This window comes from Elgaria multicarinata, chromosome 1, assembly GCF_023053635.1.
Source record: "Elgaria multicarinata webbii isolate HBS135686 ecotype San Diego chromosome 1, rElgMul1.1.pri, whole genome shotgun sequence".
NCBI lineage: Eukaryota > Metazoa > Chordata > Lepidosauria > Squamata > Anguidae > Elgaria > Elgaria multicarinata.
In genome coordinates, this window is record NC_086171.1 from 122,408,339 (window position 1) to 122,432,850 (window position 24,512).

A 24,512-nucleotide genomic window follows, 5' to 3' on the forward strand; every position below is an offset into this window, starting at 1 on the left:
GGCTACCCTACTCGCTCCACACTACTATGCTCCACTGTTCTTTCCCTCAAGCGGTCCAGACGTTGTGTGTGTGTGTGTGTAAAGTAACAGAATTAGATACACGGAAAATCATGGCTCCACCCACCCACAATCGTAGCAGTAGCTGAGCAGGGGGTTGGACTCGATGACCTTATAGGCCCCTTCCAACTCTACTATTCTATGATTCTATGCCCTTGAGATATTACCTCACTCACCCAGGTAATTACTCCCTTGAGCAGTTGTTTGCACTCAGATAAGCAACCAGGGCTGGTGCCAGACTATTTTGCGCCCTAGGCAAGGCGAAATACTTGCACACACACCCCAATTTCATGGAAGTCCGAATGTGTGCGACAAGTGGAGAGCTGGGACTGGCTCACTTCGATTTGGGACTGAGCCGTCTGGAATTCACTGGGACTTGCTTCCATGCGAACGCAACCGCTATGCATCCTGGCATCCCGATCCCCTCCGCACGTTTACTTGGAAGAATAAGCTTCAGAGTAAGGAGGCATAGGCGGATTGGGCTGCACTGGTGCCTCCCGGTGCAACGCTTTCTCGGATGCAAGTCCCATTGATCCACGCACGCAGGATCGGGAAGCAGGAGAGTATTTGCCTTGTGAGGAGTCCACAAGTCCCTAGCTTTCCTGGGGGAAGGGAGAGGGAGTCCCGCTTGCCTGCCTGCCTGGACATCGCGGCCTGTTTAAGGAGAGAGGCAAGGTGACCCGGTGACCCTTCCTCGGGAGTAAGGCAGAGGCTGGCTTGGGCCAGGGTCGAGCTCGCCACGTGCTTTTTGTTCTTCTGGCAGTGGTGGCCTCCCAGCTCTGGGAGAGCGGCTTCCGGACAACTAGAGCGGCTTTGGGAGGGCAGCTTCCAGGCGGAAGTCTGAACGTGGTGCCGCCACCCCACCCCAGCGTCATCTCGCCCGCCCAGGCCCAGCTGAATCCTCAGGGTGGGCTGGGCCGGCTCACAGCCAACAATGCGTGTGAGTGCTGTGCAGCGCCAGGCGCTCTAGGCGGCCGCCGGAGTGGCCTCTATGGTAGCACCGGCCCTGTAAGCAACCCGCACAGCAAATACCCATCCATTCCACATCAAAGCAAAGCAACCAGCTAATAATACATCTCCCATCGTATAAAAACATGCAAAACACACACATTATACATAGCACAGGCAAAGCACACAGCTTTTTCTCTCTCCCACCCCCTCCAGCCACCAAGGCTGTATTTTGTATTTGTGTTTTTAGATGGTTGGTTGTTTTTATGCTCTTTATGATTTTAATTTTTGTGAACCACCCAGAGAGCTTCAGCTATTGGGCAGTATAAAAATGTAATAAATAAATAAGGACATTCCTTACTACTCCAGCTTACTTTTTCTTTTTTCTGGGCAGTTGGGCATACTTTAAAATGAAGCATTAGGTTGCAGCCTCTTATCATTTTTATTTTCTAAGAATGCCTCTCAGGCTAGAGATATTGTTGGAAAAGAAGATAGAACTGGAGGTTGGTGCTCCCCCCCCAAAAAATAATAATCTAAAAATAGATGAGCAGAGTACAAGCAATAAATTGATAGATTTTGCCCTACTAGTTAAGGTTGTAAAGCAGTTTAGTGTTAAGCTAGCAGTGACATAAAAGACCAAGTTGGGATTTTGCTCCCATGCAGGTTTACTGTCTCAGTGAGAACATCTATGTTTTTACTAGGATGACCAGCTGGGTGCTTCTAGACTAGGCTTTTAGGGCATCACTCCCCTAAGTCCTTCACAGAATTTTATGGGGCTTCAGGTGTCATTTCCCCTTATAGCCCTACCACATTTTCTTACTTCTTTTATCTTTTTAATTACCTCAGAAAATCTGTTAAGGAAAGGAAAAAGGAAGAGTTGCACAATGGCTTCTAAATGTTAGCACTAGGACCCCTCCATCTGGAAGCACCATGGTCTTAATTAGTGTGGGATGAGAGGTTGGTTCTGGGCACTCTTAGGACTTATTTTGGATTGAGTACCTAAAATCTATTTCAATTACCTTCACAAACATCTGAAGGAAAATACTGCTCCAGAAATGGGAGTTTTCTACACTTGGAGGGAAGTATAGTGAAGGAAATCTAGAAAGACAGCCTAACAGTGCTCAGTGCAGAATAGAAACTCCAGCTTTAGGCATTTTCTCTTTTCAGCTGCGCTCAAACATACCTGTGAACCTTGAAATTAGGATACAGGTGTGTTAGGCAGCCTGTGGTTATTCGCCTTTTCCAGCATTGAGCATGAAATACAGAAAGCAGGTGCTCAGGTGAAACCTTGGTTCAAATCGAAACATATCTGAAGAAAGATCTTTTTCTCCATTGTGTCAGCAAGAATGTGTTCTGCTTTCACATGTTGGCATTTGTGTGTATTTTTCAGACAATATGTGTACAGTTTAAAACAGATTGTGACGTTTGAGTTCAATCCAGGCACCTCTCCACGGTGCCTGGGTCCAGCTCCAGCTGAGAGCCCCCTCCCTCCTCCTACCAACTGTCTCTGCAGAGGCCACCAGTGAGGGAGGAAGCAGCAGCCAGGCACCTCTCCACCGTGCCTGGGTCCAGCTCCAGCTGAGAGCCCCCTCCCTCCTGCTACCAACTGTCTCTGCAGAGGCCACCAGTGAGGGAGGAAGCAGCAGCCAGGCCCCTCTCCACCGTGCCTGGGTCCAGCTCCAGCTGAGAGCCCCCTCCCTCCTGCTACCAACTGTCTCTGCAGAGGCCACCAGTGAGGGAGGAAGCAGCAGCCAGGCACCTCTCCACCGTGCCTGGGTCCAGCTCCAGCTGAGAGCCCCCTCCCTCCTGCTACCAACTGTCTCTGCAGAGGCCACCAGTGAGGGAGGAAGCAGCAGCCAGGCCCCTCTCCACCGTGCCTGGGTCCAGCTCCAGCTGACAGCCCCCTCCCTCCTGCTGTGAACTGTAACTGCTGAACTTTGCAACTAAGATTGTAGTGCCTGAATTTGCTTTCCTTTTACCCCTCCTCCTCCTCCCTCCCAATCCCCTTTCCTTTTGTGTCATGTCTTTTAGATTGTGAGCCTGTGGGCAGGGACTGTCAAGAAGTACTTTTGTAAGCCGCCGTGAGAGCCTTTTTTGGCTGAATGGCGGCATAAAAATCCTTAAATAAATAAATAAAAAAATTTTTTTTTACTATTTTTAACTGCTGTACTCCAACCAGCACTACTCACTGAAGGGTAGTTAAGGGAGAAAAAATGGACCAAAATCTTTATTTTCCACCCCCAAAGTGAAACAGAACCAGGAAGTCTGCACAGATGCAAAGGAAAAACAGTTACCAGATTTCTGTAAAGCAAGCTCTTTTTAAAAAAAGCAATAATAATTTCAAACTAGTAAAAAGTACATTTAGTACACAAGTTTAAATAAGATCAGTTAATTTGACGCAGACTATATAAAACTGTAGATTTCTACAGTTTCACCCATTTCATACTCCAACCCCAATTTTGCATAAACAACACTTTTTCAGAACATTCAATAATATACTACTTTATAATCAATATCTCCAGAGTTATTCAGTTATTTTAAGCAGCAAATCAAAGTTTACTCCAGAATCCTGATGGACAAGCTTGAATCAAATCAATTTCATTAGTTTTCCTGGATTCCTCTCAAATGACTTTTGGTACATGACTTCATGCATTACTAACCACTAGTGCTCCAATTATTTCAATGGAACTTAAACTCAAAGTAACAGTTGAAATCTAGAGTGTCCACTGCATGCTTAAAATATTTTAGGACCCAACCACCACCACCACATGCTAATCTCCCTTATTCAAAATCATCTAAAAAAGCATGAGAAATTTACCCACTGGAATGGATTAAAGTATGTCAATATGGTATGATGGACAGTAAAAAGCATTTATTCCGTCTAGCTGCCTGTAACAATATTATTTTTATCAGAACGCAAAATTTTGGACTCCAGATAAAGTTCACCACCCCTTTATGAAAACTTTCATTGGTGCATTAATAGGTAAACAGATACAAATTTTAACCTTATCCAAATCACACAAAATTTACAAAGGGAGCAATCCTATAGTTCCTGGGAGAATGTCCCAAGGACATCATATTTTTTGGATTTCCCCTCCTGAAGCCATAGACACTCCTATGACTTTGGCAGGAACACTCTGAGATGTGAATCGATCCCTCCCCACTACCACATAAAGAACTACAAGGCCTGTTTTCCAAGACTGTGAAAATGACCTCGGATGACCTTGCAGAAGTAAAAAAAAAGGTGTTCCAGTGGTGGGAAGAGGGGGGAGAAGCCAGGATCTGCTCTATCCTGCCTTGTCCCAGCAGTGCAACTTCTCTAGATGGGTTTAGAAGCCCATCTACCGGGGGTGGGGGTAATGGAGATGAAAATTGCCTCCATCACTCTTCCCACCTCGCCAGCAGTAGCCAGGCAGGGCATAGGTTACTCGGAAGCCTCAGAGAGTGGAGGCTTCCATCTAGCAGGCAGCAATCCCATAAGATATTGCCCAAAACATCTTTGTACAGAAGTCTTAATAAGGCTTTCTCTTTGGAGATATTCCAGATGAAAAATTAGGAGGCTGCTTCTAGTTACATCCATTTCTTTAGGCCAAGCAGTCAACAGCATACACCAAACTTGTTCTGGCAAAAACACAAACATTGCATGTGTGTAACTTAAGTCATCTTTGGTTTGCTTTTAAAGAGAGCACATTTACCTTTGAGTGTCCCCAGAACTGCCTGATGATTACATTGAGTGCAATGCTGAAATTTATATATAAAACACAATCAGCCTTTTATGGTTCTCAAAATAGGAATTGTGCTATTCTTTGTCAAAGCAAAACAAGCTTTAACAAAGTTAATTCTGTTTGACCAATGCTCTCCAATTCGAACAGAAATATGCTATCTCCTGGACATAGGCCAAGAGAAATGTGGCACAGAACAGAAGATAAAGTTATGCAAGGCCAAGTAAAAGGCCTCTTGTACTATGATGGGAGGGAAGGAATCAAGTATACATTGCATCCATGTATATATTAAGCAATTTGCTTGCATACACTTAGTTTTGTACCACTGATCTAATATTGGAAAGTTGCTTGTTTTACCAGTGTTCCTAAATTCATCAATTCAGCAGCAGTAAAGTCTAACAAGTTACATTATTCCTTGCAAATAAAAATATTTCAATCAAAATATACCTAGTCAGATTTTTAGTTTATATTAGTCAGTAAAATATTCCAAATATTTTATGTATATATAATCTCTAAATTGAATGGAAAACAGTATTTCACATGTGAGCAAACTGATCTCAAGATAGAACACATATATGAAAGAAAAGGAAATGGATAGACAACTATGGTGTCGACTGCTATATCACTATGTAATTTGGATTTTGCCAAATACTTGATGATAAAAACTTTTGGTCTTTACAAATTCCAGTTTGCAGCTTGGTGCAATATCTAGTAGAGATATGGTGTCTCATAAGCAGGCTATGGTTAAGATCAATCTTAAGACAATGGGATTCTTTTAGCTTGCAAGATGTAGCCTTTAGATTTGATAATTCCTCTGCTCTTCACAATGACTGAATATCGTAGAAGCCACAGTGGAGTCCATTTGTGCGCTTGGCAGTCTGGAATACTCTCCTGAAGTGTTTCTTGGAAGCTTGCTTCGCAAAGCAGTTCTAAAGTTAGAACAGGGACATGAGAAGAGTACTTTTAGGAGACTGTGCTACCAGCATTCAAAAGTAGTAATATTTTTAGCCCCAATGAAACAAGCAGCATACTCATGGTCAAACTGACCCCTTAGGATTTGGCTGTAATGCTCTGGCTTTCAATTAAGGCACCCAGAATGGGTTCTTTTTCTGAAAATTCTGGTGGACCACACAGAATATGGAATTCTGGATAACAGAGTTAACGTTTTCATGATCTTAGAATGCCACCGCATGTATGGATCTTTGGTCTACTCTAGCAAGGCAATTCTTCTGTTCTTAACATGATATTACCTTTTGGATCATTATGAGTTAACAGCTGGATATCAAACTCTTTTGCAAATGCAGTCAGATCTGGTGGCATCACACAACAAGAAGCGAGATTTACCTGGTTACTGCTTGGTTTCACCTAGAAAATAAAAAAGATGTCAGCTTTCCTTCATATATAAGATACTATTATGGTGTTTGCATTGCACTCTATGTAACTGATTCCTTATGGCATATATAAAAATACTCCATGATTTTTTCATTTTCATTTTACAAATCCATGAGCCCCTGCCAAAGGAAGTGAGGCAGGTGGCTACTAGGAGGAGGGCTTTCTCCGCTGTGGCACCCCGGTTGTGGAACGAGCTCCCCAGAGAGGTCCGCTTGGCGCTTACACTGTACTGCTTTCGTCGCCAGCTGAAGACCTTTTTATTCACTCAGTATTTTAACACTTAATTTTAACTTAAATTTAAATTTTACTGTTTTAACTCTGTATTTTAATCCTATATCAACTTTGCTGTGTGGTTTTATCCTGGTTGCGCTTTTTATACTGTATTTCGTAATTGTGTTTTAAACTGTTGGGTGTTTTACTGTGGTTTTAATTTTTGTGAACCGCCCAGAGAGCTTCGGCTATTGGGCGGTATAAAAATGTAATAAATAAATAAATAAATAAATAAATAAAACTTCCTTCATGCATTAAACATGTGGGGTGCAATTAGCAACTTGCCCATCATGCTGACAAAATGTCTACATTTTGTTTAAAATGAGATCTGATTTCATAAGATTTTTAGCAAAACATATTAGCAGAATAAAGCAGCATTACTAGGTTATTTCAGTTCAACAGTTTGCCTCTTACCTCCGCCCACAAGAATAGTTGCTCCAACAGGGTTTTATCTAAATCAGAAGTCCCTATGGCAACAATCTTTTTGCTTTGAACTAGGTTTTCAAGCTCTGCCCAGTAAGGTTGTAAATATTCTAAAGAAAGATTAATTCCGTCTTCGGTTGGAGGAGGAGAGATGATGACAGAATCCAACTGGTCGACACCAAGGGCAGAACATGCTAAAAGAAGAGAAAGGTTTCTTGGGTAAGTAGGACAAAAAGAATTACAAAAGGTTTTCAGAAGCAGAAATCTACTTCTTTCCAACTCACTTATTCTATTCCTTGTATACATGCTCCAAGTCTGTAAATCCACACAAATCCTTGCAGATACAAACACTTGTACAAACTCCAGCAACACAATGTTTTAAATGACAAAGAATCTGCACAAAAGGTATTAAATCAAAGCAAAATATGCTGAAAAGGCAGTAAGAACCAGAAGTGGTCTACAATTGAATATTCATCAGTGTGTTAAGATTTAAAAAACTCCATGGAAGTTATTTTAAGAGTTAGCTGAAGCTTAGAAGAGGTATATGGCACCCCATGCACCCAAGTCTGGCATGACAACTATAAATTCATTTTTTTATTAACAAAGTGTAGTATTTCCAACTTTCTCCTCTGTACTGTAAGGCAGCTTGCAATGCCAAAACATTACTATAAGAAAAATAAAAGTCTAATCTTTGCCAGTGTACGGTGTTCATAACTTCCTTTGGAAATGCAACAATAGTTTTTAAAAATCCAGATTTTGTTCAGAGAATAACAAACTTGTATTTACTTCTGCAGGATGCAAAGTCTACATGTTTTGACTGTCTGCCAAGTTCAGTTCAAAGACAGTGACAAAAAGGTACAAAATTCATTATGATTTTTTAAAACTCGCCAGAGAACCACCCCCAGCGTAGTTAGGAAGGTAGTTAGGAAGGACTTTAAAAACACACACACACTAGAAGGAACCACTTGAGAGGCATTGGTGTTTCAGTCTTGAACTTACTCATATCGACAGCTTCTCTGATAGAGGAAGTGTTTGATCCTGCGATAAACAGTTTTGCTAAAAAAGAAAAACTAGAGTTACTAAAGGAAGTCAGCATCTATTACTGTGATAGCGCACATCTAAAAGCCAGCTGTTTCTGGCTATTAACAGCAAATCAACTCTACGTATACTGCAAGCCATTGATCAGTGGTATACACACACCTTCTCCGTGCAGATGGCCCCACCAGGTTCAATCTCTTGCATTGCTATGCAGGAGGAAATCAGGTGAAACCCAGCTGCTGCCAAACAGTGTATACAATACTGCACTGGATAGTCCAGTTGATCTGACTTGATATATGGCATCTTCCTATGACCCTATGATGCCAGTCACCGCACACACAATCACTGGTCATGGCTAGACCTACCGGGTCTAGCGCGACGGAGGGGGGAGGATCTCGTGATATGGTTATCACGAGATCTCCCCCTCTGTCTACATGCGGCGTGTGACGTCCCAGGGGGAAGAGGACATCGCGCCCACCAGTTTTTTAAAGGAGAAGGAGCGCACGAGCACTCCTGCGCAAACCGTAAGTTTTTTTAAAAAATAATAATTTCCCCACTCCCCCCCGATGGGCACAGAGCTCCTGTTAAGATGATGTGAAAAATAGAGAAATGCTGGGAGATTTCAAAGCAATTTATTATAAGACGTGTTAGATCAGGTGCCTTTGGTGAACAACAGCCCTGTTATTATCTCTTCATAAGCCAGGCCATGGAAATATTTGCCGATGAGCTCCTGATATTCTTCAACCTGGTGACCTCTAGATGTGTTGAACTACAACTCCCATCATTCCCAGTCAGCAAGGCCACAGGTTAGGGAGGCTGAGATATGCAATGGCATCGAGGAGATATTTGCTTTTTTCCAGCTCATGGCTCAGCCTAGATTAGAACGTGATCATAAAAATCAACTTCTTTATTTCATTTATGACAGCCATCAGATATTTTATGATAGGTAGACTTACAGAATCATTGATGGAAATGTTAAAGATGATTTGAGCTGGTCTTATTATTCCAGATAAAAATGTGGATTTCAAAATAGTTCATTAACTTGTTGATAAGGAAGCATGTGCAAGATTGTTTGCCTCACCAACAGCAACAAGCCCAAGAAAGACCCATCAACATACATTACTACAATAACAACATTTACTTTTAAATTTGCAGCTACCTCTGTATGAACAGTCACCCTGTTTTAAGACTGCATCGCAATGCAGAGCTGTAAGATGGTCCCACTATCCTGCGGTACCTGCTATGCCTCATCAGCTACTTCCATAAAAAAAAGTATTTGCATTGCCTGAGGCTACAAGATGATTATGTGGATTGCTGCCATGTACAGGCATGTAAATTGAAAATTACAGCTTCCCTGGTGCAAAGAATGCAGAATCAAAACCTCATTTCAGGTAGCGCTTTCTTTGGGGCTGATAACACAACACGAACCCACTCTCAGTGGTCGAGTGCGGATTGTTGTTGAATCGTGGGTTGTTTGTTCAGCCATGGGTTAGTATGATGTCTGAACCCAGGACATTTTCCACCGAGTGGCTTGTTAATCAAGCAGTGTGGCTTGTTAACCATTCTGAGCAACCCAACAACAAGTCATGGTTCTCAAGGTGGCTTCTTTGAGAAAACTAACTCACGGTTCAACAAACAACCCACAGGTCAGCAACAACTCACACTCAACCACCGAGTGTGGGTTAGCATGTTGTGAGAACCCAATCTTTGTCTTGTGTTTCCACATAACACTAAAACCATGGCGTAGTGTTATGAAAGTGACTCTGTGTGCGCTTCAGGCTCATGTGCTTCCTGTTCCTGATCCAGCGCAATCATGAGAAAATCAAAAACCTCTGCTTCTGTTTTTGATTAATCAGATTAGCATTGCATATAATTTATTTATTTTATTTATTACAAGCCCTAAACTGTAGATAATCCTAGCTATGGTTTACATAAGTCTTCCACAACCTGGTGCACTCCAGATGTTTTGGACTTCAATTCCCATCAGCCCCAGTTAGCATGGCCAGTGGTCAAGAATGCTGGGAGATGTAGGCCAAAACTTCTACAAGGCACCAGGTTACAGACGGCTCATTTATTAGAACAAGATGGCCTCATAAAGCATAGTTAAGGCTAACTGCAGTTTGACGGAGTTCGGACATAACATGACGCAGCAGTTAGTTAAACACAGAAGTGAACATTTCCAAACTCCTTCTTACAATTTCGTTGGGAAGGAATGTAGGGGAGAGTGCAAAAGCCCGAAGCCTGCACAAGCTAAATCATGCTTAATAGGTAAGTTATTAAGGAATACGAACAAATCAACCAGATGATAGATTCATAAAATTCAATGAACTTTAGCTTTTACAGCAGACAAACTTGTGCCTTTTAGTGGTACCGTTCTCCACAAAGCAGAAAGCGACATTTTCTCTTCCTCAATTTCCCAACTGATTCACACTTCAAATTTCATAATCCTTCAGAAACTGATGACTCTCTGTATCCAAGAAGATTGCAACTTAAGCCAGGGCTGGCCCTCTCAGCTCTCTCCCGAGTCAAGTATACAACTGCATTTACCTGAAACCTTCAACTCGTCCCTTTCTTCAGAATTGATTTTTTCTATTGCTTGAGCAAGAGTACAGTCAAGGATTTCTGGCATCTCCTGCAAATAAATAAGCAACAGTCAAGGGAAGACTATCAGTATTAGCAGCTAAGTACCCTTAATATACTGTTAGCTGAAAAAGAAATATAAAAAGCAACCTTGACGTTCACAAATGACACATTTTTATATTAAAAACACACACACAACTGCCCTTCAGCTGGAATGGTTATGTACAGGAGCCTTGCAAACTCCCTGTCTGAGACAGACTGCAATGAGCTTTTCACCTTCTCCCACTGGAAGGGCCAGTAATGGTGAGGGAAGGTGAAGGAAGGCTTCAAACTTGCCTGCAGTTTGTTGATATATCCTCAGCCTCAGGTTTGGCGAGCCGTCTTTTGACATTAAGCCTACATTTAGATTCGAAGGACAGCCTGCGCATCCATGTAACAAATGAAACAAAACATTTAAAATATGTTTTGAATTGTTAAAACTAAAAATAGACACGGGGATGGCTGAAATGTAATCTCTGGCTGAATAAGGCCAAAGGCCTACTTAGTCCAGCAATTTGTCCACACACCGTAGCCAACCAGCTGCCTGTGGGATTAGCTCACATCAAGAATAGGCAACATGTGGCTCTCAGATATTTTGTCCTACAATTCCCATGATCCTTCACCATCAGCTATGCTGGCTAGGGCTGAGGGGTACTGTAGGCCAAAACAGTTGGAGAGCCATAAATTGCTCACATAAACCAATTGCTCACATAAACCAACCAGTTCTTTGGACACAGGTCCCTGGCACAATTAAAAGGCAAAATGGCAAACATCCTACAGACACAATCATGGCTCAGTATCCTGTTCTTGTGTCTCCATCAGAAGGGGTTCAGACAACCCTCCCCACTCATCTAAAGAACATGTGAGGGGTGCTGTGGGGAGGCCTTAGCCAGCCCTGGTTCCCTGCAGCCATGTCTCCATTGGAAGGAGCTCTATACACGCGGAGCTCCTCTACGAAGCAGCACATCAAGCTCCATTAAATTACAAGGAATTATGTTGAAGCTAATGTATTCTAATTCCCAGAAACAGTATTTGCCTTGCCAGTAACTAATTTCATTTAATTAGGACAGAGCCAGGTTGTGCCAGAGGCAGGGAGCCAAACTGAACCAAAAGATGGGACGAAATTTATTTTTTCCTGGAATGGAACAGAATCTAAACCATTATCTCAGAGGTGCAGAACCTCCACCCTGCGGGGTGGATCCAGTCCATGGGCATCCCAATCTAGCTTGTGGAGCCTCCTGAGGTTCCTCCAGGTGATGGGGCTTAGGCTCAAAGTCCAGGCCCCTGCTATTATCTTCAATCTGAGGTAACAGCAAAGATATAGGGTGGTAGGACTTGCCTGTGTGGGGAAATCAGCCACTCTTCCTGGTGAGGGCCAAGTCCATCCACCTCATATCCCTACTGTTCTCTCTGATCTGAGGTAACAGTGAAGGTTCTCCGTTAGCAGCGGAACCCCCACTGTTATCTCTGATCTTAGATTGGAGATAACAGTGGAAATGCGGGGCAGTCTGATTCAGCCTGTGCTGCGAAGAGCAGCCACCCTCTCTGGAACGGACCGAGTAGCTTTATGGGGTGCCAGGAGACGTGTGAAGCCAGGGACTCTGCCAGCACTGGGAGGAGCGTCTCCTCCTCCTGGCACGACTGAAGTCCCTTTCTCTGTGTCTCTTTCCAGCATGGAGAGGAAAAAGGGGGGAGGATAATACTGGAGACTGGGCCCTGGTCCAGCTCCCCCACAATAAAACAGTTATGCGCTCTTGCGTTATCTGAAAGTCTCAGCTGAACCTGAATCAGATAAGAACTGGAAACACAAATTCAGGTTCTCAGTTACGAATAAGGGTTTGGCCAAACAGCAAAACACCTGAAGAGGCACACTTCCTGACTCCACCAGAATCAGAAAGAGAACACAAATAAGACCAATGTCTGGGAGGATTTATCTATTTTGGATTGGTTCAAATTTCAATTCTTGGCCCTCTTCAAGAGCTGGGCCTGGGAAACGTTAGGCAGGGATTAGATTGAAGATCTGCTTCCCCTTTGTGAGAAGGGTTTGCTCAATGCGCAAGTTACAAAATGACGATCCATCTGTTTTAGGCTGATAATTCTTTGTTTCCTTCGTTTTACTGAATCAGTAGAAATATATATACATGACATTACCTAAAACAGTTTTGTGATAATTTACTAAGTCTTTCTTTTTTCCTTCCTCTTTAAAATGCATTTGCTTGCTTCATCACCTGCCTCTGATTATACAATTAAAATTAAACAAAACAAATAGGCATTTATTTAAGTCCCTAGTTATATATTTTTGTTTTATGCATGTTTCCTAGTACATATTGCTGGTAGATAGAACAGTTTTAGACTTACTAGCTTGCTCTACCACACTGTACAAACAGCCATTATAAATAATATGCCTTATATTAAAATTTTCTCATGTGAACCACAACTGAACCAGTTGGTTGCATGTGCTGAGCCAGTTACAGAAACTTTATTGGCCTCAACCAATGGAACAAAACTGGAACCGGACCAAAAAATGTAATGGTTTGATTTTCTGGGCAGAGGAAATTTTAATTATTTGGCTAATGATTTAGTAAGGAAACAAGAAAGAGAAAAGATCACTTACCTGCATTAGATCAGGGCTGATCTTTGAACTCCATTCATTTATGGTTTTCTGAATGCAATCCCGCAGCTGGAAAACAACATTTTGGCTATTTAACACTTGGTTTCTGTATGCAATACAATGATCAAGTAGTAAATTCAGCAGAATATCGAAGATTAAGTACAGATTAAGCATGCCCCTACTCAACTTCTACTTGCTCCCCCGTCTTCATCATTCCATCTGTGTAACAATGCAAACTGTGCATGTTATGCCTTTTATAGCAGGGATGGGGAACGTACAGCCATCCAAAGTTGTTGGACTGCAACTCCCATCAACCCTTCCCATTGGTTACACTGGCCAACAACATCTGGAGGGCCACATGTTCCCCATCCCTGTTCTATAATAATATAACAACAAATGAGAGGACAAATATAGAGTTCCATCACACCAACAATTTATCTCACACTTGCCATGCCTGGTATGCAGTTTTGCGCCCACGTCCTGCACTCATTTCGCCTCTTCCCCTCCATTTTTCATTTCTTTTTGGAGTGGGGAAAGTCTGGATTATTTCCCTCCATGCGAAATAAATGCATGTATTGCTGTCGTTGCATTCTATCTGACCATCCCGTTCTTTGTTGAGGGCGTGTGTGTCTAAGTGCGGTCTCATTAACAAAAGAGGAGGGCGTGGTGGTTCTTCGCTCAACCGTGAAGGGGCAGGGAGAGAGGTCTTATTTAACTCTATGTTCTTACTCCTGAGTAGGCATGAACAGGGGTACATTTTCACCTTAACAGAAATGTGGAAAATGCACCCTCCTTGCCCACAGCTCCATCAGTTTTAAAGATAAAGAGATCAAAATTGGCATACTGATAGCTCTTAAGTAGAGCTTTCAGCATGCCAAGTTTGAATCAGATTGGTTCATCCCTTGATTTTTAAAGATTTTTTTAAATTTCCTCCCTTAAACCCTTTTCCTGATAGACCACTGGTGCATGCTTATCTTTGAGTAAACCCCATTGAACAGAGAAAGACTTACTTCTGAGTAAACAGATATAGAACTAACTTTTAATAGTGTGGTCACTCAGAAGCTTTTTTTTAAATCTCTCTCTCTGTTCAATGGGATTTACTCAAAGGTAAGCATGCATGGGATTTTAGTATGACTTGGATGTAAATGCAGTTGAAAGCAATGAGGTTTACTCTTGAGTAAGGGAACTAGCAGATCTCTATTTTATGAACTTGGAGATGCACAGCTTCGCATGATCAAAGTAAAGGAAAATTCATCCTTCACTAATGCAAACAGGTGGACTTTTGCACTGGTGGACTATCAGGAAAAGGGTTTAGGGGGGGAATTAATAAATTCCTAAAAAATCAAGGGATGAACCGATCTGATTCAAACTTGGGGTGGATAAAGGCCTCCTTAAGAGCTATCACTGTGATCTCTTTATCTTTAAAAACTACACAGATGTAAGCATTTTTGTTAATTTCCATTTTAAAAATTCCTTAAAATCAAGGGATGAACTGATCTGATTCAAACTTGGGGCGGATAAAGGCCTCCTTAAGAGCAATCACCATGCCAAATTTGATCTCTTTATCTTCAAAAATTACGCAAATATAAGCATTTTGGTTACCTTGGAGCAAAGGAGGGGACCTGACCACCTCTACAAAAGAAATTAGTTAAAATGATTGTTCATCTGCCCACCCTTTGAAACCAGCAAAACAAAACAAACCTTCACTCTTCCTCCCCTGTATACCTTTCCCAAGCCAAGGGGCAGCAACTGTCTCCATGCGTTCCTTTCTGCTTCTTACAAACGGCCTCCCTTCCTTGGAATTTGTTTAATATGATCTTAGGGGAAAGTATAGTGTGTTGTTTTACCATAATTGCACAGTTTTAGGCTGCTGTACTATTGTATTTGGCAGAAATAAAGAATTATTTTTTAAAAATAAAAAATTTACTGCAGGGGAAGGAGAACGTAGGGGGTGAGGCGGGAGATTTTGCCAGCATAGTAGCTCTCCAGGTGAAAAGATACATCAGCTGAAAGAGTGCAACAATGCACAGACATGAAAGTGCCCAGCACTTGACTCGTTAAGGAAATGGTGAGGGAAACCATGGATGAAAACTGGATAAAGAAAGTAGGTGTGATGGAGCTCGTAAACATGGATCAGTGGACTTTTAAAACATCCTTCATTTCCCCCATTAGAAAAGTAGGTGTCCTGCATGAGAACATAGTGAGACCCTGGCCATAGCTAGACCTACCTGATAGTCCGCGATGGAGGAGGGAAGATCTCGCGTTGTGATTAATGCGAGATCCTTCCTCTGTTTACATCTGAGGTACGATGACCTCAGGAAGAGGCGTGGCGCCTGCCATCTTTTTATATTTTTAAAGAAAGAGGAGCGCACGAACAGTCATGCGCAAAGGTAGGTGCTTTTTTAAAAAATAATGTAATTTCCTCGCTCACCCCACCCTACCCCCAATGGGCGCAGCGCTCCTGAGGAGCGCTGCACCCTGTGCATGGCTCCCAGCTCTGTGCGAGGAATCGCGCGGAGCCGGGTCAAACTGCGGAAAAAGTGGGCCCAAAGGGGAAGGCGAGATCCCAGGGCAAGGGAGAGATGATCCCTCCCTGATCCCGGGATCCCCTGTGCAACATGTGGATGCACAGGGACGATCCTGTGGTTCGCCCTAGGATTTCGCCCGGTCTAGCTAAGGCCCCAAAATGGACCTGGGCATCCTGGATAAGGGAAGAGACAGAAAGACCATAATGTATACAACAAATTCCTGATGGTTTGGGGAAGGGGGGGAAATGCCAAAGCCATCAAAAAACAAATAACTGGAAAACTGTGATTATATGTTTCTCATCATGGCCGTGATGCTGGATGAGAAGGGCGGAAGGAGGAGGGCATGTCAATAGTTCACTGTGGCTTGTTCTCATCAGAATACGCCATGGTTTACTGTGTTGTCTGAACTGGCCTACTGAGTATGCACAAGTGCCTTGATCCAATCTAGCAAGATCCACCCCATCCTCCTGCAGTCTCTTTGCCAGGATCCTAACAAACTAATGCCCAAGCTTGTGCCCTCCAGATGTGTTGGATTGCAAGTTTCATCATCCCAAGCCATTTGCCATGCTGTCTTGGGCTGATGGGAGTTGCAGTCCAACATATCTGGATGGCACTAAGGCCATAGCTAGACCAGGCCTATATCCTGGGATCGTCCCGGGATCATCCCTGTGCATCCAAACGACACACAGGGGATCCCAGGAGCAGGCAGGGAAGTCCCCTCCATTTGCCTGGGATAATCCTTAGGTCTAGCTAAGTTGGGGGAGGTTGTGCTATGTGTTTTCCTGAAAACTGGCCAGTAGTTCACAGGTGGAACACTTGTCTTCTTTCTAAGGGATCATCCAGGGGTCAAACCTGTTCATCTAGGTGACACACAGGGGATCCAGTGTTCAGGCAGGGGTGAACCCTGGATGATCCCAGGATAAACTTTAGGTCTAGCTGTGGCCTAACACTCTCTCGCTTATCCTATCCAATCATATTTGGAGACTTACATTTGAAAAGTATCTGTCTCCATCTGGTACCCTCTACATAAGAATGTAAGAACAGCCATGCTGGATCAGACCAAGGGTTCATCTAGTCCATCATTCGGTTCACAGTGGCCAACCAGCTGCCCACAGAGAACCCCCAAGCAGGACATGACTGCAACAGCACCCTCCAGCCCATGCTCCCCAGCAACAAGGGAAGAACAACAAGGAAGTGCCAACCAAGTCAACTTCCTGTTCAACATCACTGTAATCTGGATGGAGGACAGATTGATCCTGACTAATGATATTAATTAACTTTCTCTGTTGACAAGGGGACAGAGCAGCTTCAGCTCACATCTGAACAATGGTGACACTTGTTCTAAAAAAAAAAGGAGAGCGAACGAGAGGCAAAATTATTGCTTGATCTTGCAGCTGTGCGAGTATTTTTGACGGAGTGACTGTTTACAGATACAAAAAATTCATCCCAAGTAAAACTGCAAGCTTTAAATGGGTAGATCAATCAAATAAAAGGTTTTGTTGATTAACTGTTGCGGAATAATTACAATGGCTGAAGGGCAAATCTTAAGCACATTAAAGGCATATTTATTTTGTGTGTCGATCTTTTGGTTTTGGGTGTTACTGTAATAGAAAATGAGTAAGAAAATTACAAATGTGGTTTTGCCTTCTAGACTAGAGCGGTAGCACTTGTTTACTGAATCCGAAGTCGTCTCACACGCACTTTAGAATTTCAGATGAGCACCTTTTTACTGAGATTTTGGAACTACGCAAATGTATTTAAATTTTATCAATTAACTGGATAAGTGGTTTAAAGGCTGATGACTAACCACCAATCCTTTAATTGGCTGACAGCCGTAATATATAGTATTCCCTGTTGTGCCGGCTCTGGATAACCTAATAGCCTATAAAGTATAAAATGTGCACCTCTAGACATTGTTTTCAGTTTATAATCTGGCTGGTTTCCCTAGCTACTAAAACCACTATCAGCTTAGACCTAGGTTTTCCAAAATTCCTGATTTTGGCGAATCCTTTCCCCATTGACTAGTCTGCTGAAGAGCCTCTTGAGCTCCATCTGCTCAGGAACCCCAGAGTGCTGGAAAGGATTCTGGGGCATGTGCTTGGATTCAGACGCAGTTTGTATAGGACGCTGGCCAAAGCTATTGGCATTCACCATCACCTTGCGCGAACCCAGAGCACGCCCTATGACACACCGAACATATAACACACCCTGCGGCTGCACATTGCAGGGCAAGATTAGCAGCAGTGAAGAAGCAGTCTTTCAGGAAAAAATGTGTCCAGTTTTACTGAACTTCTCACTGAGAAATCTCAGGGGTCCCTGGGTCAGACTGGAAACCACAGGGTTTGAAACTAAGCACTGGTTAGAAACAAATCATATGGATAGGAAGGAGGAGGATCAGAAAACAGGAGCTGATGCTTCAGGCAGGTGTTACACCAGGAGGGGCTAGATGAGTGTGTTTTATACATCTCATGGGAGCGACAGAATAACTTCCTTCAGGGAACTGAAGTACACAGGCTGTGTTGTTGAGGGCTGAGTTTTTATCCTCAATACTCGATTTATTCATTACTAGTTTGGGTTGGAATTTGTGAGCGTAGAAGTACAAGGAGTCAAATAATGGCTGCAATGTTGCAAACAACATTACATGCATTTTTCATATTCCATCCGCCAGAGATTCTGAAAAGATCCTGTATTCGATGCCAGTGTGGTGTAGTGGTTAGAGTTTTGGACTGGCACTGGGGAGACTTGGGTTCTGGCCCCCAACTCAGCCATGAAGCTCAGTGGCTGACTTTTGGGCCAGCCACAGTCATGTTTAGACAGGATTCCCTGGATGTTGGGAGTTGTAGGATTCTTTTCTATCTAAAAATGCATAGGATTGTGCCCTTAGTGTGCGTCTATATGGTCATTTAATAGGAGAAAGAGAGAAACTTGGGGTTAGATTACCCCCTTATGTTAAGTATTTTAAAACAAGAACTGATAATAGTCGCATACACCGTGCCTGTAGTAAAAGAACACACACCTTCCTTTTGAACTGCTATGAGGCATTGATTACATTTCAAGCAGACCATTACTGGATAGCTGCCAAATGTAATTTCATTACTACCCTAGAATGGTATGGAGCCTATAGTTTGCAGAACAATGGCTCCCAATCCTCATAATCTAGGTTTTAAACAAAGCCAGGCAGCTGGCTCCATAGATGCTCAAAACTAGAAATGGAACCTCAACCCCGGAAGAATAAGCAAGCTGATTAGCCAGTCGGTTAGTTGTATAGTTTTTCTAAGTCATCTCAAAGCAATTTTTGAGATATTTCTACAATACTTTTGACAGGAGAAAAGCTTATTATGGTTTGTGGTTGTCACAAATTTATTCTCTGCTCACATCACAAAAATATAATCTGTAAGCAAAAAGTCCATTACATGCTCATGCCTTTTATTTGGATGTAAGATGGGAAAACCTCAACTCCGGATGGGGATGCCTGCTTTGTACTTTTATAATCTCAGCTGTTACAGAGGTTTACAATATTTCACCATATTTATTTAGTTTTAAAATGAATCAATCATCCATCATTCACAAGGGATCCCAGGGCAGTATACATAATGTTACAAAACACAAATATAGTAAGGATAAAACGACTGAATTAGAGGCATAAAAACTTTTCAGTCAACAATTTTAAACATTGCATTTAAAATGCCTGGGCAAACTCCCCCAACTATTTTATGGCACATGAGGAGAATCCACATACTTATTTTCTTGTCATAAAAAATGCAGGATACATGAGCACATTGGTCCAACAGCTTTGAATAGATTTGATTAGCCATAACAAATGAAAGAATGAAATGCAGTGTTACTGTGCCATTTGTAGAAGGTTAAAAAAGAAATGACCTCGCTACCTGCTCATAAAAACTTGGAGATGCAACATGATTCCATACTGTGATTACAACCAGATTCCATACTGCAATTACAACCAGGGTGAGGCAGGCAAATTTTTGTAGATACATGTTGTAAGTCTTCAGTGCCAAGCTAGAAATGCATTTAGTTAACCATTTTGGAGGACTGCTATATAAATAAATCTTTAGTATTACAAATGGTAGTTTGAATAACGAACAAAACAAAAATGATGTGTTAAATCATAACTGCTCGTCAAATCTTCAGTACCTTTGCAGATTAAACTTTCAACAGTTCAGAATGCTAACTTAGCCGCTCCGAGAGCCTTTTTTGGCTGAGCAGCGGGGTATAAGTATGGTAAATAAATAAAATAAATAAATAAATAACTTAAGCTGCTAACCACGAATTTGTACATTCAATAGTTTTAGCACTGCCACGGGTCGCTTGCATGGCTCCACAGTATGTCATCAACTTCACTGTCAACAACTTCACGACTGACTTAGAACAACATTTTCTCAGCTCCTGTCCCTAAAAGCCTCACCTCTACCTGAGACACGCTGATGACATCTTTATTATCTGCACTCATGGACAGGAGGCCCTGACAAAGTTTCACTAGAAGTTTCAATAACTTTCACCCCACCATCAATTTGTGCCTAGCCCAGACAAGTAATTGACTTGTAGTTTATGTATTTGACCTCAATGTTTACAATTCCCCCACCATGTACATACTTTAAGTGTGTGTGTGTGTGTGTGTATCTCTGTAACTCAGGATGAAATAGACTGCAGGCCATGAAAGGTTATGTATTAGTCTTTCAGGTCCTACAACACTTGCTTTCGCTGCCACAGAGTAACAGTGCAAGCTCTCTTGAAAAGCCAAGTTGTTGGCTTTAACACATTTCTTTAAGATTAGCTCTTACAAATTAGATTCTTGGAAAAACAATTTTCTAGACCATTGTGGTATATTTGTTTTTCTAGAAAGTGTGATTTAGAAAAGATAAGATTTATATATAAGCTATATACTATATATATAAGCTACTAGGAGGAGGGCTTTCTCCGCTGTGGCACCCGGCTGTGGAATGAGCTCCCCAGAGAGGTCCGCCTGGCACCTACACTGTACTCTTTTCGTCGCCAGCTGAAGACCTTTTTATTCTCTCAGTATTTTAACACTTAATTTTAATTTTAATTTAAATTTTACTGTTCTAACTCTGTATTTTAATCTTATATCAATTTTGCTGCGTGGTTTTATCCTGGTTGTGCTTTTGATACTGTATTTTGTATTTGTGTTTTTAACCTGTTGGTAGTTTTATTATGGTTTTAATTTTTGTGAACCACCCAGAGAGCTTCAGCTATTGGGTGGTATAAAAATGTAATAAATAAATAAATAAAAAAAATATGAACAAGTAATTGCCAAAATGAACACTTCAACAGGAACATAAGTTAATGTTTGCCAACTCCTCTCTCTTCAGTTCTCCTCAGGGGTTTATTTTTAAAAATGAATGTAAAAGAATCAGAGGAAAAAATAGCACTGGCTTATGTAATGTTTTAAAAATCTAATGGGCTTCAGTTTTTAAAAGGAGATTTTCAGCTGATAACCCTACTGCATGGCAGCATTTGAGGGTCTATGAACAGATAGGGCCTGTTCAGATGACAGCTTAACCCACCACGGATTGCTCAAAACCATGATCCACAGTGGGTTAGTGTGTTGTGTGTCAGGAGAAACCACTTTTCACGCTAGGTCACTTACTCAGGCCTGCTAACCATCTTCTGGAATATGATTAGCAATTGTTTATGGTGGTTCCCGTGTTATCTGGTGGGAAACCTGTGGGAACTTTGGCTCATTTCAGTGAAAAAAAAACACAAAAAATTGGTGGCAACCTAGAGCCCACTGACAAGAGCAACCGCCAATTCCAGCAACACTCTTGCCACCGTGGGGTTTCTCGATCGTTGCTGCCATTCCCCACCCCATTTTTTCTGTCGGAACAGCTTCTGGGTGCATGTTTGGGGTCTGGAGGATGCCCGGTAGGGTATTTATCCACAGAGGGGTGGGTGGGTTGGGGAACCATGTGGCCCTGGGTGATCCTGTTTATGTGGCAGGCTTCCTTGTAGTGGTTAGTGTCTCACTCCATGCTACCCACCCACCCTCAGTGCGCAACTGAACAGGCCCATAGTTTTGTCATATAATATGACAAAAGTGGCAGATTGTTTTTGTACAGAAGGCCAACACATGGGGAAAATGCACCGCTACAGAAACAAATACATTACAACGCTAAAGCTACTAAAGGTCATCTTAGGTTCTGCATGTTCCCCAGCTTCAGTGGAGCAGGAAGTGAGCAAATCTATAACCAGAAAGGCTTCCAGTCACCTCCAGCCTAATTCCCAAACACCCTCATGGATGCCAGAATGACTTTTATGCTAAGAGCTTTGGCTTTTAATACTACTTTGTGATTTGTTCTTATTATTACATGGGGTTTTTTTAATGATTGATGAGATGAAAAAAATAAAAGGAAATCTGCCAACTTACTCAAAGCAGTATGTTGTCTCTTTAGTTTGCTTAAGAGAACCAGGACGCCTGCCTGCCTGCCTGCCAGCATAAGTCCATGACCTGGGCTTCCAATCAATGTTTATTATGGGAAGGCAGTGAATCACAAGGCTGGGTTTGAGTTTGGTGTGGACCCCATCTTCCCACACAAGACTGAGAAAAGCCAATCTTGTATATAGATATCAATATATGGGGGGGGGGTTCTTTTTCCTTGTTCTTTCCTTTTGACGTTCTTATTTTGCATTATTACTATTCACAAGCATTTTTAATTATCATGTTGTGTGAACGTCTATAGCAAAGTGACCCTAGCCTTCACACTCTTTACATGAGTGGATCAAGCGTCGTCGGAAAGGCTGCCTGGATCTCCACCCAGCCCCCCAACCCGCCCCCCACCGCCAGATCGCCTCCTCCAGCCTCACCTCTTCGCTCGGGGTGGCCGGGCACTTCTTCCGCAGGCGGCCCCAGTTGAGCAGGTTGCCCGTCTGCAGGTTGAGGGTGCTCGCTTGCTCCAGCAAGACCCCGCCGCTGCCGCTCTCGCTCCCCATGTGGGCGTCCAGAGTCCGGCGCTGCCGCTGCCCTTGCTGTGCTCCTCGGCTTGGCTGGAAGGGGTCGCGCCGCCGCCGGCTCCCGGGGTAGATCTTCTTAAACCGGGGGCAGGGAGGGGGGGACGATGACTAAGCAGATAAAAGTGCTCTGTCACCTTCCCCGGTCACATGGCGCGGCGGCGGGGCACAATAGGGGGAAGCCGGAATTGGCGGACCAGTACGGGGAGGGGAACTCAGGCGGCAGCGGCGGGGTGGGTGTGTATAGCAGCAGAAGCAGAAGAAAGCGGGAGTTCTCCCCGCACTGCAGGGAGCTTTTCGCGGCACAGCCCGACCCGTCCGATCCCTGCCGAGCCACGCTCCTCCAGCCCTACAGCAGAGAGCAAGGTCTTGCCGCCAGGGCGCATGCCCGACAGTCAGGAGCATGTGCTGTGACAGCCGCGACGCGCGTTCCCCTCCGGCGGTCTCTTGGGAACCGCGATAACTTTGACCAGCGCCCTCTGCCGGTGGTTTTAGGATTGCCTCATCATTTCCTGCATAACTCTCCTTCCTCGGTTTCCTCTCCCCAAAGACCGAACATACACACGCACACAGAAGCAAACAAGATCTGTAGTCACTTTCCCTTCCGCTTTAGGAATCTGGGGGAGGTGTCTTGCCTGCGAAAAGTCATATGCTTCTGGACAAGAAAGAGGACAATATACAATCCCAAACAAACCATGTTTATTCAGAAGTACGTCCTGCTGAGTACAATGGGGCTTTGAAAGGGGATTAGACGAATTCAAGGGGGATAAAGCTTTGAAGATCAACCCCAAACATCCATCTGAGGAGGTTGCCTGATATATCGCTGCATGATCCAGTGCTCTGAACTTCCCTCATTCTATACTGTCTTCACTGGTGGAGAAACTGGGTCATTCAATGACTCTCAATGCAGAAACACAGCAGTATTGCTTGCCTTCAAAAAGGGTTGTCCATTGCCACTTTATATGAAGCACTCTTTAAAGCCCACTTCCTTCTAGTTGTCAGAATTGAGCCCTCAATTTTAATTCCAATAAGAATGTGCTTCAGATATCCGAAGTTTGGACAATACTATTTGAATGCTTTCAGGAATGGGCTTTTACTGTATAATGTGAACAAAAGTTTGCAGACCGTGCCATGGTACAGAGACATCTCCCTGACCCTATTGTTATGATTATGATTATTTTCTTGAATATCCAGAACAGTTCTGTATAACACCAAGACTGGTTGCTTGATAAACACACATTGGTCCAAAGCCAAGGCTACTGCCTAGCTCTCTGATGTCTTCTGCAGAACCAACGCAGTGAGATTCAAGATCAGAACTTGAAAAATGGTTTTAATTTTACTTTTTCTTCCATAACTGGGCCTACTCAGAAGTAAGGGCTGTTGAATTCAATGGGGTTTATTCTGAATTAAATTGGCATAGGATTGCAGCCTTAGAAGCTAGGCTATAGTATACTACTAAGTATAATAAAGAAGACATAAAATATGCATGCTAGAATGGGGCCAGTTGTATAACATTTTGTATGAAATCCAAAATACTGGTTTATAAATCAAATGTAATTTATTTATATCACACACTTGGAATAGCTAATCCCTCTTTTGTGGGTATTCTATGCAAATAATGCCTTCCAGTGTTTGGAATTTGCTGCTGCAGGCTTATATTTATCACTGTCTATTGGTCTCCAATAATGGCTAACAAAACCTTGGCTGCATCCCAGAGGGCTGCAGCTAGAATGGAGAAGATGTTAAATGTATAAAACACAACACACACACACACACACACACACACACACACACACAGAGCTCAACATAGTTAGAGGCTTAAATATCGTTCTGATAGTACTGTTTGTTATTTAGTGTTTGAAAAAAAAATGAACAAAAAACTAAACACTTTCCTGGTGAGTATGAGATGCAGTTTGTGTA

At 42.8% G+C, this 24,512-nt stretch overlaps 1 protein-coding gene across 1 annotated transcript; it reads right to left on the reverse strand.

Moving 5' to 3' along the window:
- Positions 1 to 3,204: 3,204 nt before the first annotated feature.
- GCLM (glutamate-cysteine ligase modifier subunit) lies at positions 3,205 to 22,919 on the reverse strand. Its single transcript, XM_063135985.1, has 7 exons — positions 22,449 to 22,919; positions 13,084 to 13,149; positions 10,398 to 10,482; positions 7,812 to 7,868; positions 6,804 to 7,006; positions 5,978 to 6,092; positions 3,205 to 5,656 (listed from the first exon to the last, which is right to left on the reverse strand). Exons 1-7 carry the CDS (start codon positions 22,572 to 22,574, stop codon positions 5,484 to 5,486), a joined length of 825 nt encoding a protein of 274 aa, XP_062992055.1. The 5' UTR covers positions 22,575 to 22,919; the 3' UTR covers positions 3,205 to 5,483.
- Positions 22,920 to 24,512: the final 1,593 nt, after the last annotated feature.

Bases quoted from the DNA above. Each gene is read 5' to 3' on its own strand.
- GCLM (XM_063135985.1), bottom strand. From the start codon at position 22,574: ATGGGGAGCGAGAGCGGCAGCGGCGGGGTCTTGCTGGAGCAAGCGAGC. The intron at 13,150-22,448 runs GTGAGGCTGGAG...GTTGTTTTCCAG, and splicing joins CGGCCACCCCGAGCGAAGAG to CTGCGGGATTGCATTCAGAA. The intron at 10,483-13,083 runs GTAAGTGATCTT...ATTTATTTGCAG, and splicing joins TCAGCCCTGATCTAATGCAG to GAGATGCCAGAAATCCTTGA.